The sequence below is a fragment of the Dunckerocampus dactyliophorus genome, chromosome 20 (assembly GCF_027744805.1).
Source record: "Dunckerocampus dactyliophorus isolate RoL2022-P2 chromosome 20, RoL_Ddac_1.1, whole genome shotgun sequence".
Lineage (NCBI taxonomy): Eukaryota > Metazoa > Chordata > Actinopteri > Syngnathiformes > Syngnathidae > Dunckerocampus > Dunckerocampus dactyliophorus.
In genome coordinates, this window is record NC_072838.1 from 7,267,687 (window position 1) to 7,282,506 (window position 14,820).

Here is a 14,820-nt window from a genome sequence, read left to right on the forward strand (position 1 = left end):
TGTATCGCGGTTTTTCAAAATATATTAATACATATATACAGTATATATATATATATATATATATATAAAATATAGGAATATTATTTATGTATGTTTAAATATATGTTTTACCTAAATTAAACAAGCATAAAAATTGCTAAATGAACTGAAATGAAAAATACCTATTTGTGTATGATGCTATGTTGTATTTATACTGGTCACTAGATGTCAGTAATGTTACTGTAATGTTTGGTGATAATAGAAGTGTAAAGGTGACTATGGGGTGTCATTTCATGTCTAAAGAGCTCTAATAATGGTTTTTTTTTTTTACTTTTTTATTATTTAAAAAAAAATATATTATTTATTTTTATTTATTTTTATTTGTATTATTATTATTTTTTGTATTTAATTTTTTTTTTATAGCTCTCATAATGTTAAATATATTTAGGAGGTCGAAAACCGTTTTTTAAAATATTCCTTTTGTTAACATTGAACCCTACTTCGAATAAATTCACTTATCGCGGTCAGGTCTGGAACCAATTAACTGCGGTAAACGAGGGATTACTGTATTTGCACTTATAAAACGATTCATTATAGTGAATATATCTTTAGTCTCCCTCATGTGCTAACATTGGATGTTCTATAGTGATATGTTCTCACAGAATCCTTGCGTAGCAGTCCTCCAAATGCTTATCACCTGATTCAAATAGCCTAGGGTGTCTAGGCATGTGAGTCCGGCCTTTACCGTGTCTGTTTTTTCGCAGGAGGAGAACACTCCTCTCCTTGTATATGTTGTCTCCTATGTTAACAAACATTTTACATCATTAGTCGGACATTTGCTCTGTTGAGGTTGTATTGATTTGTCTCCTTGCATGCAGGTTTTATTAAATTGTACCTTTCATTATTCTCAAAAGTCTCGTCTCTCGTGTATTTTGGACCTAGCAGCAGATTTTCCCTTGACAGACTCGTTCTTCAGCTTGACGTGCGACTCTCCACCATCGGGTTTGGGGGTTGCCGCCACGACTGGCAGTGACCACCTTGAGGCCACAGCAATGGAGGCACAGAATACAGCCCATTCAGATTACAATAACACCCATATGGTCACCTTTACATTTGTATTACCCAATATATTAGATAGAATCGGAGAAAATAAGCCACTTACAGTAAGATGTAACTAAGACTCATGCACGTGTCTGTTGCAATAAATGTCTTCTATCCGGGCATGCGGACAGGAAGTGACGTCGGGGGTTCAGAGTTGAGTTCTAGCTGGCTTAACAGTACCCCGTGTTACTATTACTATTATGGCTATTGTGTTATTATTGTGCCTGTTGTGAGATCATTTAAACCTGCAATAAAGCCTGTTGTTCGATCAAGTCTGATGATTGTCTCACCAAACAATTATTGACACGAATTGTGAATGTAGCATTCTACATTCACAATTTGAGTATTTGTATTTTAGTTCATATAGCCATTTTTATGCTTGGCAATGCTTACTTTAGGCCCAAAATACCTGACATTTGCTGCAATACACATATTTTTTGGACCAATAATAGGTTCAACCATTAAACAGCATGATTTATTAACTAATATATGATTGGAAAACCGTGATAGAGTGAATTCAAATGGAGGGACGACTGTATTGCCTAGTGGACCAGTCGGGTCTGAGTAAAAGTAATGGATTTTTTATTTTACAACATATTCACTTGGTAAAAAGTATTCATCCTCCATGCCAGTAGGTGGCGTAGCCATTGTACAGTCGTCATGACAAAATAAAAGAATACATGAATAATAGGACGCCTTTTGCTTACAACCACAAAGCAAATGTACGAACGAGTTGCATACTTTACACCATTACAGAACTCTGAGGTGGTTGAAAAAGGTCATCTTACTAAATCCTGATGGTTTATGGATATTCGTATAAGTAGTTAGAGAGCATTGTGAGGCTATTATCCAAGGCGGTAACTTAGCTACATGCTAGCGGGGCAGCTAGCTCCTAAGGCCATCGACACTAAAGACGACAGCATTGAGGAGCGTTAAATCGGGTAAGTAAACATTAATACAACTGTTGTTTGCTTAATTAAGTACATAAAATAAACTGTGGATAACCCTTCATTCCAGTGTCGCTTTCCGTTAACAGTTAACTGACGCGTTTTTTGTCTCGGTCGTTACGGAAATTCTCCAGGACTCAGCTAGCGTCCTATTTATTAATTATTTGGTGCGAGCCGGCACTGTTCTTGTGCCTCGTCTGTGCCTCTAGGTCAAATTGGTTATGATTATTTTTACACTTGACTTGATTCGCGGTTTTTGTCCATGTTCGGCTAGGTTAGCTACAGTTACCATGTTCAACTTTCCACACGGCGGCGGTACAAAACAACAAAGATATTTAATATTGTACAACTAATTGTAACTCACATCAAAGAAGCGTCACAAATCTTGCCATAATGGTATAGTTAGAAATATGAGAAATATGGATCGAGTCCAGATATCGATAGCTTTTATACCAAGGGAAGCATCCATATCGGGTCGATACAAGCGTGATGTGATCGGTCAATTTTGGCGGGTTCCTTACGACATATGCATTGTTTTACTCTCCTTTTTGTGGCGTTCTAATGACAAACACAAATGGTGTCATGTGCATGTGTTTATATGTGACTGATAAATCCTAGATTTATTTATTTGAATGTAACGTCAGCAGTCACACCCACGCAAACTCACAAGAGTCCTTACAAAAGTATTTAACGTTCATAAAATATCACATCCTCCACTAATATTGTGCTGTTATGCTGAGTGATTCAGTCCTGTGTGTGCACCAGCGGTGGTTTGGCGGTGTTTGAGAAGCCATGGAGATGGAGGATCAATTGGAGATGAGGATGTCACCATTCCAAGAACCCAGTGTAAAGAAGGAGAGGATGGAATTTGGTAAGTGTGTGTGTTTGTTGTTAGTTTGCTAATTACCTGTTGTATATTCATCAATGGTTTTATTGTTGTTCCCCCCCCCCAATAGAAAATACGCCTGAGTCGGGTCCCTCCACAAGCGGATTTCCTTACAAAAGGGCACACTTGGAATATGGCTTATCAAAACGAGTAGAAGTGGCTTTGGTCAGGCTTCCAGAATATAAGATCAGCGCTCTTCGACCGCCGACGCCGTCACAGTTCTACAGTGAAGATGAATCGCTCAGCAGTTCTGATTCGGATTATCAGGACCGACACGACGACTCGAGTGATTCTGATATTTCATCTTCAAAGAGACCAAAAACTACCAACAACCTTGGTAAGTCCTTCATTTCCTTCCCCATTGGCCTACCTACTAATTTCACAAAATTTCTATTTCTATACAGTAATCCCTCATTTTGAAGTAGGATTCCTCATTTATAAATTGAATATTTTTGTAATTGGAGCATAGAAAACCTGTATGCGACCTTCCAAACACGGTTTTTAACATAATTAGAGGACGTTAGACATAAAATAACACCCCTATAGTCACCTTTACACTCTTATTACCCAATATAGAATCAGAATGGCCTTTACTCGTCACTTATACCGAAATAAAAAGCGTAATTGTGCAAACACCCGTCCATACATATACAATAAGACAGGGGGGGTTGACAGGACAGGATGACTGGGTGATAAAAGGGAGGAGAGGAAAGGGGGGGAAAACAATTCCAAACAAAGCTTCTATTGGGGAGTAGAGTGAGGGACTGGCAAAAAACCTCTGCAACATAAGCACAAATAAACACCCTTTCTAATATGAACTCAAGACTTACACCAGGGGAGGGAGGAAAGGGGAGTGGAGGTGTTCCCAGCGCAGGTCAGCAGCCAGCCACAGCAAATGCAGCCATAATCGGCGCAAGCTGTGGACCCCCGTACTGCCAGCACTGGAGGGGGATAGTGGCGAAGGCGTTGGCTGAGGGAAGGAATGTGTGTGCGTATGCACATGTGAGCGTCCTTGGATGCATGTATGCGTGTAGGCCTGAACAAGTTTGCACCGACTAGCGCCCGATCTTGGCGCTCAATGCCGCAGTGTGTCATCGCGATAACAGCAGTTGCAGTGGAGATGTCCATGAGCGGGCAGCAGACAGAGACAACAAACAGGTGTCCGTGAAAGGAGGAGGTGCGTCAGAGCGTCCCATTGCAGCAATCTCCTGGAGGAGAAGATGTGCGAGCAGCGATCTTGGATAGATCGGCGCCAGGGGGGGGCTGAAATGCAGATTAGATTGTTTGGGTTTGTGGGAGTAGCCGCATTCCATTTGTACTCTGTACTTCTGGTCTCTCAATCAAACCATCCGCCTTTGCAAAACCGAAAACTTCTCCAAGATGTTTTCCATGTTGTGATTCACAGTCGGACTTCTAACGGCTTTACCCACCATATCAGTCATGACGGGCAGCTGCTGGGGTGCGTTGAACCTCTGCGATCGTCTTACGAATTCTGTGACACACCAGGGCAGTGCCTAATCCAATCAGTAACATACCTGTTATCATGGTTCCGAATAGGTAGAACTCTTCAATGTTCTCCACGGAAAGAACAATTCCCCCCACTGTCCATCACGTACCCGGCGGTGAGCGTTCTGTCAAGGCTTCTCGTCGAGAAGATCATGTCAATTGCATGGAGAGACCAGTTAATCAATTCCATGATTTACATTCGCAGAGAAAAGCTCTTAAAAGTATGAGACGGTACTAAAACGAGACATGAGAAGCAAAGCAGGGAAGATGAGAGAGAGGAGCGGGGAAAGATGCGACCGCCTTTTGTTGACAGCCAGCAGAAGATGGTATAGCAGACATAATAACAGAACATCCATCCATCCGTTTTCTATGCCGCTCATCCTCATTAGGGTCGTGGGGGTATGCTGGAGCCTATCCCAGCTGACTTTGGGCGAGAGGCGGCATACACCCTGGATTCGTCGACAGCCAATGGCAGGGCACATATAGACAAACAACAATAACAGAACATAATAACAGAAAATAAGACATAAATAGGACCCATGCGTGTGTGTGTGTGGCTGTAATGTGCTTGAGTGCAGGACAGACAGGAAGTGATGTCGGGGTTTCAGAATTGAGTTTTATCTTACCGTGGGTTACTTGCGCAGCAGTAGCCCGTGTTAGGGATTGTTGTGCCTGTGAGATCATTCAAACCTGCAATAAAAGCCTGTTGTTCCAGTGATCAAGTCTGGTGCTTGTGTCTCTCACCCAACATTAGACACCAAGTGACCAGTGTAGAATACTTCACATCTAAGCAGCGTCTTTGTATGAGTCTTCTGAATGCCTCATATTTGTATTTTACTTCATTTGGCCATTTTTATAAATTTAGGCAAAAATTTAGGAAAAAAGTATGCATATTTTAGACTAATAAGTCATATTCAACCATAAAACAACCGTCATAGGGAGAAGCTGCGAAATAGAACACAATACAACAGAAGTCATTTAAGAATGCCTTTTAGTACAGAGCAGGTCTATATATTTTTACTTGATTAAACTAAATAACATTTGGTTTGTTTTAGTTATGCCTCGAATATAACCGTAGAGGAGCGATCACATTACAGTCTGCTACGCTGCCAATTCAATTTGATATCTGTTGTTGCACATTATTCTGAGAATCTTTTTTAGGGGCAAGTGAGATAACATTTGCTGTTCATGTACACTGAGCAAATACATTAATGCAAAACTTTTGTGTTTGCTCCCATTTTTCATGAGCTGAACTAAAAGGTCTAAAATGCCTGTTTCGCTCAAATATTGTTGACAAATCTGTCTTCTTCTGTGTTAGCGAGCACTTCACCTTTGCCGAGATAAATTCACCAACCTCACATGTGGCATATTAAGATGCTAAGACAGCAGGATTATTGCACAGTTGTGCCTTAGACTGGCCACAATAAAAGGCCACTCCGCAATGTGCAGTTTCATCACGAACTTCAGCAATGTCTACCAGAGCTGTTGGTGGTGAATTGGATGTTCATTTTTCTACCACAAGCCATCTCTAAAGGCGTTTGACAGATTTTGGAAGTACATCAAAGTAGCCTCACTGGCACTTTAAATAGGTGTTCCCGTCACGCATGAATCCCGGTTTTCATAAAAATGAAACAATATGGCACCGTGGTGTTATAATATATCAAATATCTGCAGGAAAAGGAGTTAGCCCTCAAGGACATGCATGCTGATATGGTTGCAACATTTGGGGATAATGCTCCAGTTATCAACTGTGCAAACATGGGCAGCTGAATTAAACATGGGGGGGGGGAGCCTCGAGGATGACCCAAGGTTCAAACGTCCTGCCACCACCACCACCCAAGAAAACACTGACCGTGAATTAATTTTCATTTTTCATTAGAATGATTTTTTTTTACCTTTTACACTTATTTTACCAGCACTGTGTGTGTACTTTTGTGGCAGTAAATAAAATACCCATTAATTAAATGCAGAAATCCTTATATTTTTTGATGCAATACATCATTAGGGACCAAAATGCGTGCACATGTAAACTCGGCTGAAGACTTTTGTACAGCATGGTATGCACTTTACTGCTTCTTACAGTCGTCATGTATTCACATTCTGCCCCCTCCCCGTCTATTTTCACAGAACACACCCCTATAATCGATTCGTCAGTGTTTGCCTATACTCCGCACGAGACGGTTAAGGTCCGTCCTGATCTGCCTGAGGAAGAGATCAAAGTGGACATGGTTGTGCTGGCCAGGAAGAAGAACTTGAGATGGCAACGAGGGAAGGTTGTGGAGATTGTTACCAAGGGTAGGAAGAAAACACACTTTTTAATCATTAAAATTAATTGCATTGGGAAACGGTATACAGTGACTGTTTGTTTTTTGTTTTTTTTAGCTTAAAATATTTGGGAATTTTTTTTTTTTTTAATATCTATTTAAAAACACTAAACTAATTTGATCTAAAATACATACTGTGTAATTTTTTTGATGGGCTTTTTGGTCTTTGCAGAAGACGGACGAGTGAAGTACAAGGTTATTTTTGAAGAGAAAGGGAAGAGTCTGGTCTCGGGACACCACATGGCTTTTGACACCATGCCAAGGCTGGAGCAGCTGTACGTTGGCGCCCGTGTGGTGGTCAAGAGCCAGGATGACGCCACTCTGTTCAGAGCTGGTATCCTGGCAGAGCTCCCATGCAGAAAGAACCGCCTCAGGTGTGCCCAAAAGTGTATTCGGGATAAGGAATTAAAGGGTGCATTTATGTTAGAAAGGATTTACAAATCCTTGCACAGTGGAAACCCGTTCATGTCGACACCCTTTGGACTGGCTGGCTGACATAAGTGGTTGTCCACATAACTGAAACTAGCACATTTACTTGTGCCTTTCGCCAGAGACCTAAGAAGACTGATAATTTCTAAGGCTAGTTTGTTGACATCATATTTAGGTGTTTTCATTAATTTAAAAAGGAAGTTGGTCTGTGATAAAACGATTAATCGAATGATAGAAAAAAAAGAGGTTGATCATTTTGACGCCTCGTACGTATCCTCGTCTTGCTGTAGCGCACAGGCTGGATGATAAGAGGGTTCACTCTGCATGTCTGCTTGCATCGGTTGTACACTAAGTCCCCAACTAACGAGCACAATTGGTTCCAGGCGACCGTTCTTAAGTCGAATCGTTCTTAAGTCGGGGAAAAGGTAATATTACCAGTTATATAGGTACTACATGTACGTGTATACATATACAGTATATATGTATGTATGTAAATATGCGTTTGGATGCAGTAATAATATTAAACGAGGATAATTAATGAAAAAAAACAATAATAAAATTGATATACTAATACGTACTGATAAATGTTATTTACCTTTGAAGAGCAGTGGTCGAGCATACGTCGTTGGTGGTAGTGGTGGAGCAGGAGGAGGAATTATTGAAGAAAGGACAAATCTTCGTCGTTGTTAGACTCCTCTTTGTAATGATAGTGGATGCCATTGGTACAGAAGTCTTCACATGTTCCATAATTTGAACCTTGCCTTTGTAAATTGTTCCTATGGTTGAGCGATTCACTCCATAAGCACGCGCTACATTAGCCATTTTCTCGCCACCGTCCAACTTCCTGATGATGGCCTCCTTTGTTTCCATAGAAATTGCTTGACATTTCCTGCCACTACTACTAGCACTTGCACTCGATTTATCAGCCATGATAACGGATAACAAACGTCTCTGTAAAGTATCGAATGGGGTACAAACGGTGTGCTACGAGATGTTATCAGCGACAAGTGCAGACGAACTGAGAAAGATCGCGCGAGAGGGATGCTGCTACCCACCATTCGTAGAAGCGGAATGGCGCGCAATACAAAAATAGCGCCTTTGTATTTCGAGAAAATTTAAATGACAAAATATGGCAATTTTCGAAAAAAATCATGAAAAAAATAGACCAGTCGGCTTGTGTTCGCACGTAGGATGTTTGTTAGTAGGGGACGTGAACTCGCGATACCCAGGGTTTGTGAAATGGTGACGCCCCGCGATTCATAAGCGCTATAGTATGCATCCGCTGTGCCTCACAGATACGCTACACTTCAATACCATCTAGTGGCTCAAATGTGACATTACACAGTGATCATTTAATGAGAAACTGAATGATAATATGGTCTAAAAAAAAAAAAAGGTCGAAATTATCGAATTTTCGTCTATAATGTATAGCACAATTGTCGATCAGCAAAATGTGTTATCGTGACAGGCCTAGTCTGGTTTAAGTGCTGTAAAAAAAAAAAAAATAATAATAATACTTTTTTTTTGTTTTTTTTAAGTCAAACTTCTCACGTTTGATTCACTTTGCAGGTTTCTGGTATTCCTGGACAACCACAAGCCCATCTACATCGGCTTAACATTATTTCACCTGGTGTGCAGACCATGTAAGTTTGAGGGGGGTTTTCCCTCCCCACTTTTGAGTATATAAAAGCCCTGATTGGATCCACTTAACTGTAGCAATACATTTGTGAAATTTCATTCTCTCTTGAGATGAAATTCTCCACAACCTCCTAAATGTCAAAGGACCACTTTGGAAAATTAGTTAAGCCAATTTCACCTCCCCCTTGCGTGTTTTTTCATCTCCAGTTAAGAGAAGGAAGGATTTTTTCCAAATGTATTGAAGAATAAGTCAGGCATAATAATTGAAAGATAAATCAGACATAATAATTGGAAAAAATAAGTCAGACAGGATAGTTTCCCACCCGATTGTCCCATAGTCATTTTTATCCTTGTTTGCCCAAACCATTGGCGTCAGTCGTCAGTCTCTCCGAGGATAACTTTCTCCTGGACGCCAGCAGATGATAGCCATCTCTCTCGCTGTCCTGATAACACTGTTTTGACTATACTCTGGGCCGTATCTACCTGGTAACCTTGGTGTGTGGAAGCTGTGACCAACAGTATTACTGTTTAACCTTTGACACACTTAAACAGATGTTCATTTAAACAGATGTTCATCTATTCCGCTATTTAATGAAGCATTATTTCTACTTGTAATCATTCACAAGTTATTTGATTAATTGATTAACAGTCATATCTATACTGTACTTATTTTAAGACACTCAACAATAATTCCATCAATAACCACCAATGCAAACAGTTATTGTAAAATCTAACTTGTAATAGTTATTTACCCACTGTAATTTTTTTTTTCCTACACTTGCATGTAGAGCCCAAATAAAATATTTTAGGTTAAACTTTGACATTTAAAATCATGATATCAGACAAAACATTCCTGTACAATGTGGCATTATTTAGTTATTTGGGACGATGCGTATGAATGGACATCTGTAACCAATTGACATGTAAATTGTTCCACCTGTAAATTGTTCCAATAAGCAATACTGAAATAGTACGCAAACAATAAAAGACAGGAATAAACACAGAGCATGCATTAAAAGGCTAAAAGTGGTCACAGACTCGGTTTTGTTTTATCCTCTTTTGGAGGTTGGTTTTGTAAGATCGTGTACGTCTGAGAATCTCTTATTGTTAGCGGTGGGGTATTCCAATATTTTGTTGCCTTTACTGACCGCAGTGTTTGCCCAAAAGTGGTACGTCTGTGTGGCACCTCACGGTCCCCACCAGCGGTGGCCCCAGTGCCAATACCACTCGAGGCCTTCGGTTTAATAAAATCCATGCATTTTTAAAATCAACCATGTAAATAGTTCTGGAATGTATGTTGTGATGCAAAACTAAAAGACGCAAACCAGTAACTCAACTTATCTGGAGAGCACCGGGGTTAGACTGGGCCTCATCATTATGTTACACTGGGAGTGCTTCCGGATTCCCAGCATGCCTTGCAGCAGTTGTTTTGTATAAAGTTGCAACTTTATTATTCCCTGTAGTAGTAGTAGTAGTAGTATTAGTAGTAGTAGTAGTTGCCCTATGTGTGTTTACTTACCTGTTAAATGCTGTGCTGTGATTTTTGTGTTTGCATCGTGGTGTTTTGTCTAGCCACCCTCCCTGTCCTTTTCACTGTGTGTTTAATGTTGGCTAATGCTCGGCCAATTTAAGAGCCTCTCCCTTTAAGACACAAGATGACCACTATCTACATACAGTTATCCCTCGTTTATCACGGTTAAATGGTTCCAGACCCAACCGTGATAAGTAAATTCCCACAAAGTAGGTTCTCTTATTCATAAATTAAATATTTTGGGAGTTGGTAGGGGTGTGCAATGAAAATTGAGGAATTATGACATATTAATAAATCCAATAACATTAAAAAAGTAGCTCTGATAACTGATCATTTAAAAAAAAAAACGGTTCAATGAGGCTGGTGAGCAATTTCTGTCTGTGACGTTAACTGTTATGAGAAATTCCCCCTGAGCTCGTAAACAAACACTCACTGTTTCAGAGGAAGACATTTCGCGTGCTAGTTGTGTCAAATGCTCCGCAATGAAGGAAATAAGCTTCAGCACATTAAACCTTATCAGCCACCTCAAACGCCGGCATAGCTACGACGCCCGGGGCTTGTTCCTATCGCCGGGGTGTTTGAAAAGTGCAAAAACGTTGTCCAGAGACGACCCGAGGACTAAAGCGATCTGTGATGGAAATGATGACCCCTTACCATCGTTGAAGATACTGACTTTTGTCAGCTTAGTAGCCACTGTTTCCACCTCTGAACCGTCGCTATCTTTTGTTAATAGTAGTGATAACATGATATCTGCTTAGGACACATTTACAAGTAGTTTGTCAAGTCCAACTTTGTTTGAGTTGCTTATTCGGCATGCAGAGCCCCCATGATCACAACAAGCTAGCATTTTTAGCAAGGAATAGGAGTGATGTCAGCCGTCTGAGTCCGAAAAAGACATTGCAGCTGAGTTGCAATGGTGGCACAGAACCGTTTAATACAACCAATCTCATCGCGCATTTGAAAAAAAAGATTTCCGCGACACCACGACTTCTTGAAACATCCACCGCTCTTTGAAACATTTGCCAAGCGTGAGAAACTTCCACGGGACGGCTAAAAGTCATTGGCTGTGACAGAAAAGAGCCAGCCCCTGTCGGTGATGAATATCGTCGGGTTTAAACGCTTCATTGAGCACAACGAGTCAGTTTTTCCTCATACCTCCTATCGATATCTGTACCGGCTGATACTTAAGACTGCGATATCGGAATCGGATTACCCCTACTATACAGTACTTCTGCGGTGGCTGTTGTCTCATCAATGTAACATTACTGACACCTAGTGACCAGTTTAGAATACTACATATAACAATGTCTTTGGAAGCGTCTTCTGAATGCTTTATATTTGTATTTTAGTTCATTCAGCCATTAGTTGTGCTTGAAAATGCTTAATTTTGGCCCAAAATATGTAAACATTTCTTAAATATGCATTTTTTTTTTACTAATAGGCCGTATTCAACCACAAAACAGTGATTACTTAATATATTTTTGAAAAACCGTGATAGAGTGAAGCCGTGACATGGGAGGAGGATTATTACAATAATATCAATTGCCCAGGGTGCTTGGGGCCACATTTGCACTAAACTTTTCTGTCAAGTAAACCGTATCAACAGGCATCCTCAGATATTCCAACAAACGTGACAAGCGGGGATGAACATAATCATTTGCTCAATGCGTGTGGTTGATTTGACAAATTTGCTGTTTGCTGTGTAATGAAGTCAAAGTGGCAACTATGGGAAGCTGAGCTACAGTGCATCCATGCAGAGCAGTATTCTATTGGAGCCTGATTTGTAGGAGACAAAACCCATTTCGTTTGACACATAAACATTTCTGTGTCCCATCAGTACCAGATCCTGTAGACGACATTCAAGACGACGCTCACCAGCGTTTTATGCAGCAGTACTTAAGGGACTGGCCTTACCCTCATTTAACCCAGTACAAGCCTGGCCAGATTGCCTCTGTGGAGTTCAATGGAGATCATCACAAGTGCAAGGTGGAGATGGTGGACTCCAGCTTGATTATGGTGTTTTTTGAGGTTAGTCCTGCCGTTTTTTTTAATCCTGACATTGTGTTATTCCGCTATCCGTATTGTTTTGGATGACATATTTGTTATGCTGTCATTTCCTCAGTTTGATAAGCACAAAGAGTGGATTCACCGCGGCTCCATACGGCTAGCGCATATGCCAAGATTTTTGGAACTGAGGAGAAGAGAAGCAGATGCAGGTGAACACTAAAAATGAGCAGCCCCCCAGTGACGAGCCTTTAAACCGCTCTGGAAAATCCCCTTTTATCCATACTTGGTATACTTTTATATTACTAGCTTTCTTTCCAGTGAATTGTACAAATGTGCTAGCCCATCGGTTTTCGAAGTGTGAGGCGGGCTTCCCCCCCTGAGAGGTGCCAGAAGACTTCAGGGGCAGCCTGACAATAACATTTTTCAGACCTGTTCAACTTACTTGTTATGTTTAAAGGCAAAATTGGTAGATTTTAAGTTGCTACTATAGAGAATAAACAGTAAATCCCACAAGATATGCTCCAGAAGATCAGTTTTTTAGGGAGTACGCGACCCTTCTCGCGAGATGAATTAGTGGGTGGGTTTCTGCCATTTCAAAGAAAACTGTTCCCCATTATACATGCAACAAGTACTAAAAAGGTGTAATACTGTGTATATATATGCATTTTCCAGCATCGGTATTTTACTGAGCATACCCAAATTACCACTTGAAGTAAAGACCATGTGTGAACGTGGACATGTACAGTGGAACCTTGGTTTTCATCCATCCGTTCCACAACGTGACAAAAGCTGAAACATATGAAAATCCAAGCAATTTTTTTTCCCCATAACATTCAATTAACCCAGTCCTGACTTAAAAATTATATTTACATACCAAAACAATGCAAAATGCATAAAAATGACAGAACAACAAACTGTGGAGGGGGTGGAAGAGCCACTCGGATGTTTAATCCTATTTTGTTCTCACTACTTTATCAATGTTCTGGCACTTGCATCTTTATTTGGTGTCATGGTGGGTTATTTTGCAGCGGTAATTAAGAAAAAAAACACTCAGAAATCCGCAATGCGCTTGAATGCCACATCAGCACAGGGCACACAGTGCTTAATAAGTGGAAGAAAGGAGACAGACACTGAGGTGTTTATCACCCTGCGTGTGTTTTATGCACACAAAAAACACACACGCATAATAAAGATGATTAAAGCACTCATTCCATGCCTAGACCCTGTCTATAGTGTCCATTCTTCATAGAGACAAGAGTCACCAGCATGCTTGCTTTGTGTGGGCACTGTTTGGCCGTACAATAACCGAGACACATTTTAGCCAATCGTCCCAAAGCTGAGGTTCCACTTTATTTGCTCCAACATACTGAATCACATTTTGCTGTATTGGACTTTGACAGGATCCAGTTCCGATTTGTTCACATTTGGAATCAAATTCAAAGTATGTAAGGTCCAACTATCTTAACAGAAGGTATGTTTTGTGCAGCTTTAGTGGTATATGGTGGTACACACTTCACTTCAGGAGTACAATTAGTACAATTAGTTGACACAGTGCCAAGACCACATTTCCATTCGATTGCCTGTAACTTTTTAATGATTAGGAATGAAGTTATGGTACACACACTGATATTCAATGATGTTTCACACCAGATGGCTGAGGCTAACCGTTCTGTTAGTACATGTTGCTTCTTAACCTCCCTCTATAATTTGATTGAACTATATTGCAAGAGTGTAAACTGGTTCTGTCCAATCCACGATAACTAATATGAGGGTAGCATCGTTGCAACAATAAACAACGTGAGTGCATCTTCATTTAATGTAAGTGTGTGGATTTTATTTAAAAACTCTTTTAACAGAATACGTAGCAGCAGATAAAAGCTTCTGGATCAAATGTATGTCCAAATGAATTTGTTTGTACATTTTGCAGGGCATTGTATGTATCTGGTTCATCTATCCATTAATGTTATACATTATTTGCAATATAAAATAAAAAAGGTGTTTGTTTTTTTTCCCCCAGTTTAAGTTTTCCTTTTAGATGCTTAAGTGGAGGAGGGATCACCTGATGAGCTTCTTGTTACATAACTTAAAATACGCAAAATCATGTTTTACTGCAGGGGTATCCAAAGTGTGGCACGGGGGCACATTCAAGAATATTATTGAAGAAAATACTTGATAAAAACAGCCTAAATGGGGAAAAATCTGCAGTAATTCTACAAGCATAAAGTCAAAATAAGGGGGGGAAAAAAGTTGTATTTAACGAGAAAAAGGCAATTTTATAAGAGTAACATTGTCATGTTATGAGGGAAAATAGTCATTTTAGCGTGGGTTGAAATACTAAAGAAAAGTTTTTTTTTTAAGTGAAATTTTTGGAAAATTAGGTTTAGGAAAACGGGGGGTGGGGGGGGCAATCACTTTTTCACACAGGGCCATGTAGTTTAGGATGATTTTTTTTCTCCCTTTTTAATAATAAAA

At 40.1% G+C, this 14,820-nt stretch overlaps 1 protein-coding gene across 2 annotated transcripts; it reads left to right on the top strand.

Moving 5' to 3' along the window:
* The first annotated feature begins 1,731 nt into the window (after nucleotides 1-1,731).
* LOC129173448 (histone-lysine N-methyltransferase SETDB1-B-like) lies at nucleotides 1,732-14,359 on the top strand. Of its 2 annotated transcripts, XM_054764377.1 has the most exons (8): nucleotides 1,733-2,021; nucleotides 2,793-2,898; nucleotides 2,984-3,250; nucleotides 6,547-6,714; nucleotides 6,916-7,117; nucleotides 8,742-8,815; nucleotides 12,179-12,369; nucleotides 12,464-14,359. In XM_054764377.1, exons 2-8 carry the CDS (start codon nucleotides 2,820-2,822, stop codon nucleotides 12,566-12,568), a joined length of 1,086 nt encoding a protein of 361 aa, XP_054620352.1. In that variant the 5' UTR covers nucleotides 1,733-2,021; nucleotides 2,793-2,819; the 3' UTR covers nucleotides 12,569-14,359. The 2 variants fall into 2 exon arrangements, with proteins under 2 accessions (XP_054620354.1, XP_054620352.1); XM_054764379.1 differs by lacking the exon at nucleotides 8,742-8,815 and having other exon boundaries at nucleotides 1,732-2,021.
* Nucleotides 14,360-14,820: the final 461 nt, after the last annotated feature.

Coding starts and splice junctions, on each gene's coding strand:
- LOC129173448 (XM_054764377.1), top strand. CDS start 2,820: ATGGAGATGGAGGATCAATTGGAGATGAGGATGTCACCATTCCAAGAA. Junction 3,251..6,546: donor AAAAACTACCAACAACCTTG/GTAAGTCCTTCA, acceptor CTATTTTCACAG/AACACACCCCTATAATCGAT. Junction 8,816..12,178: donor TCACCTGGTGTGCAGACCAT/GTAAGTTTGAGG, acceptor GTGTCCCATCAG/TACCAGATCCTGTAGACGAC.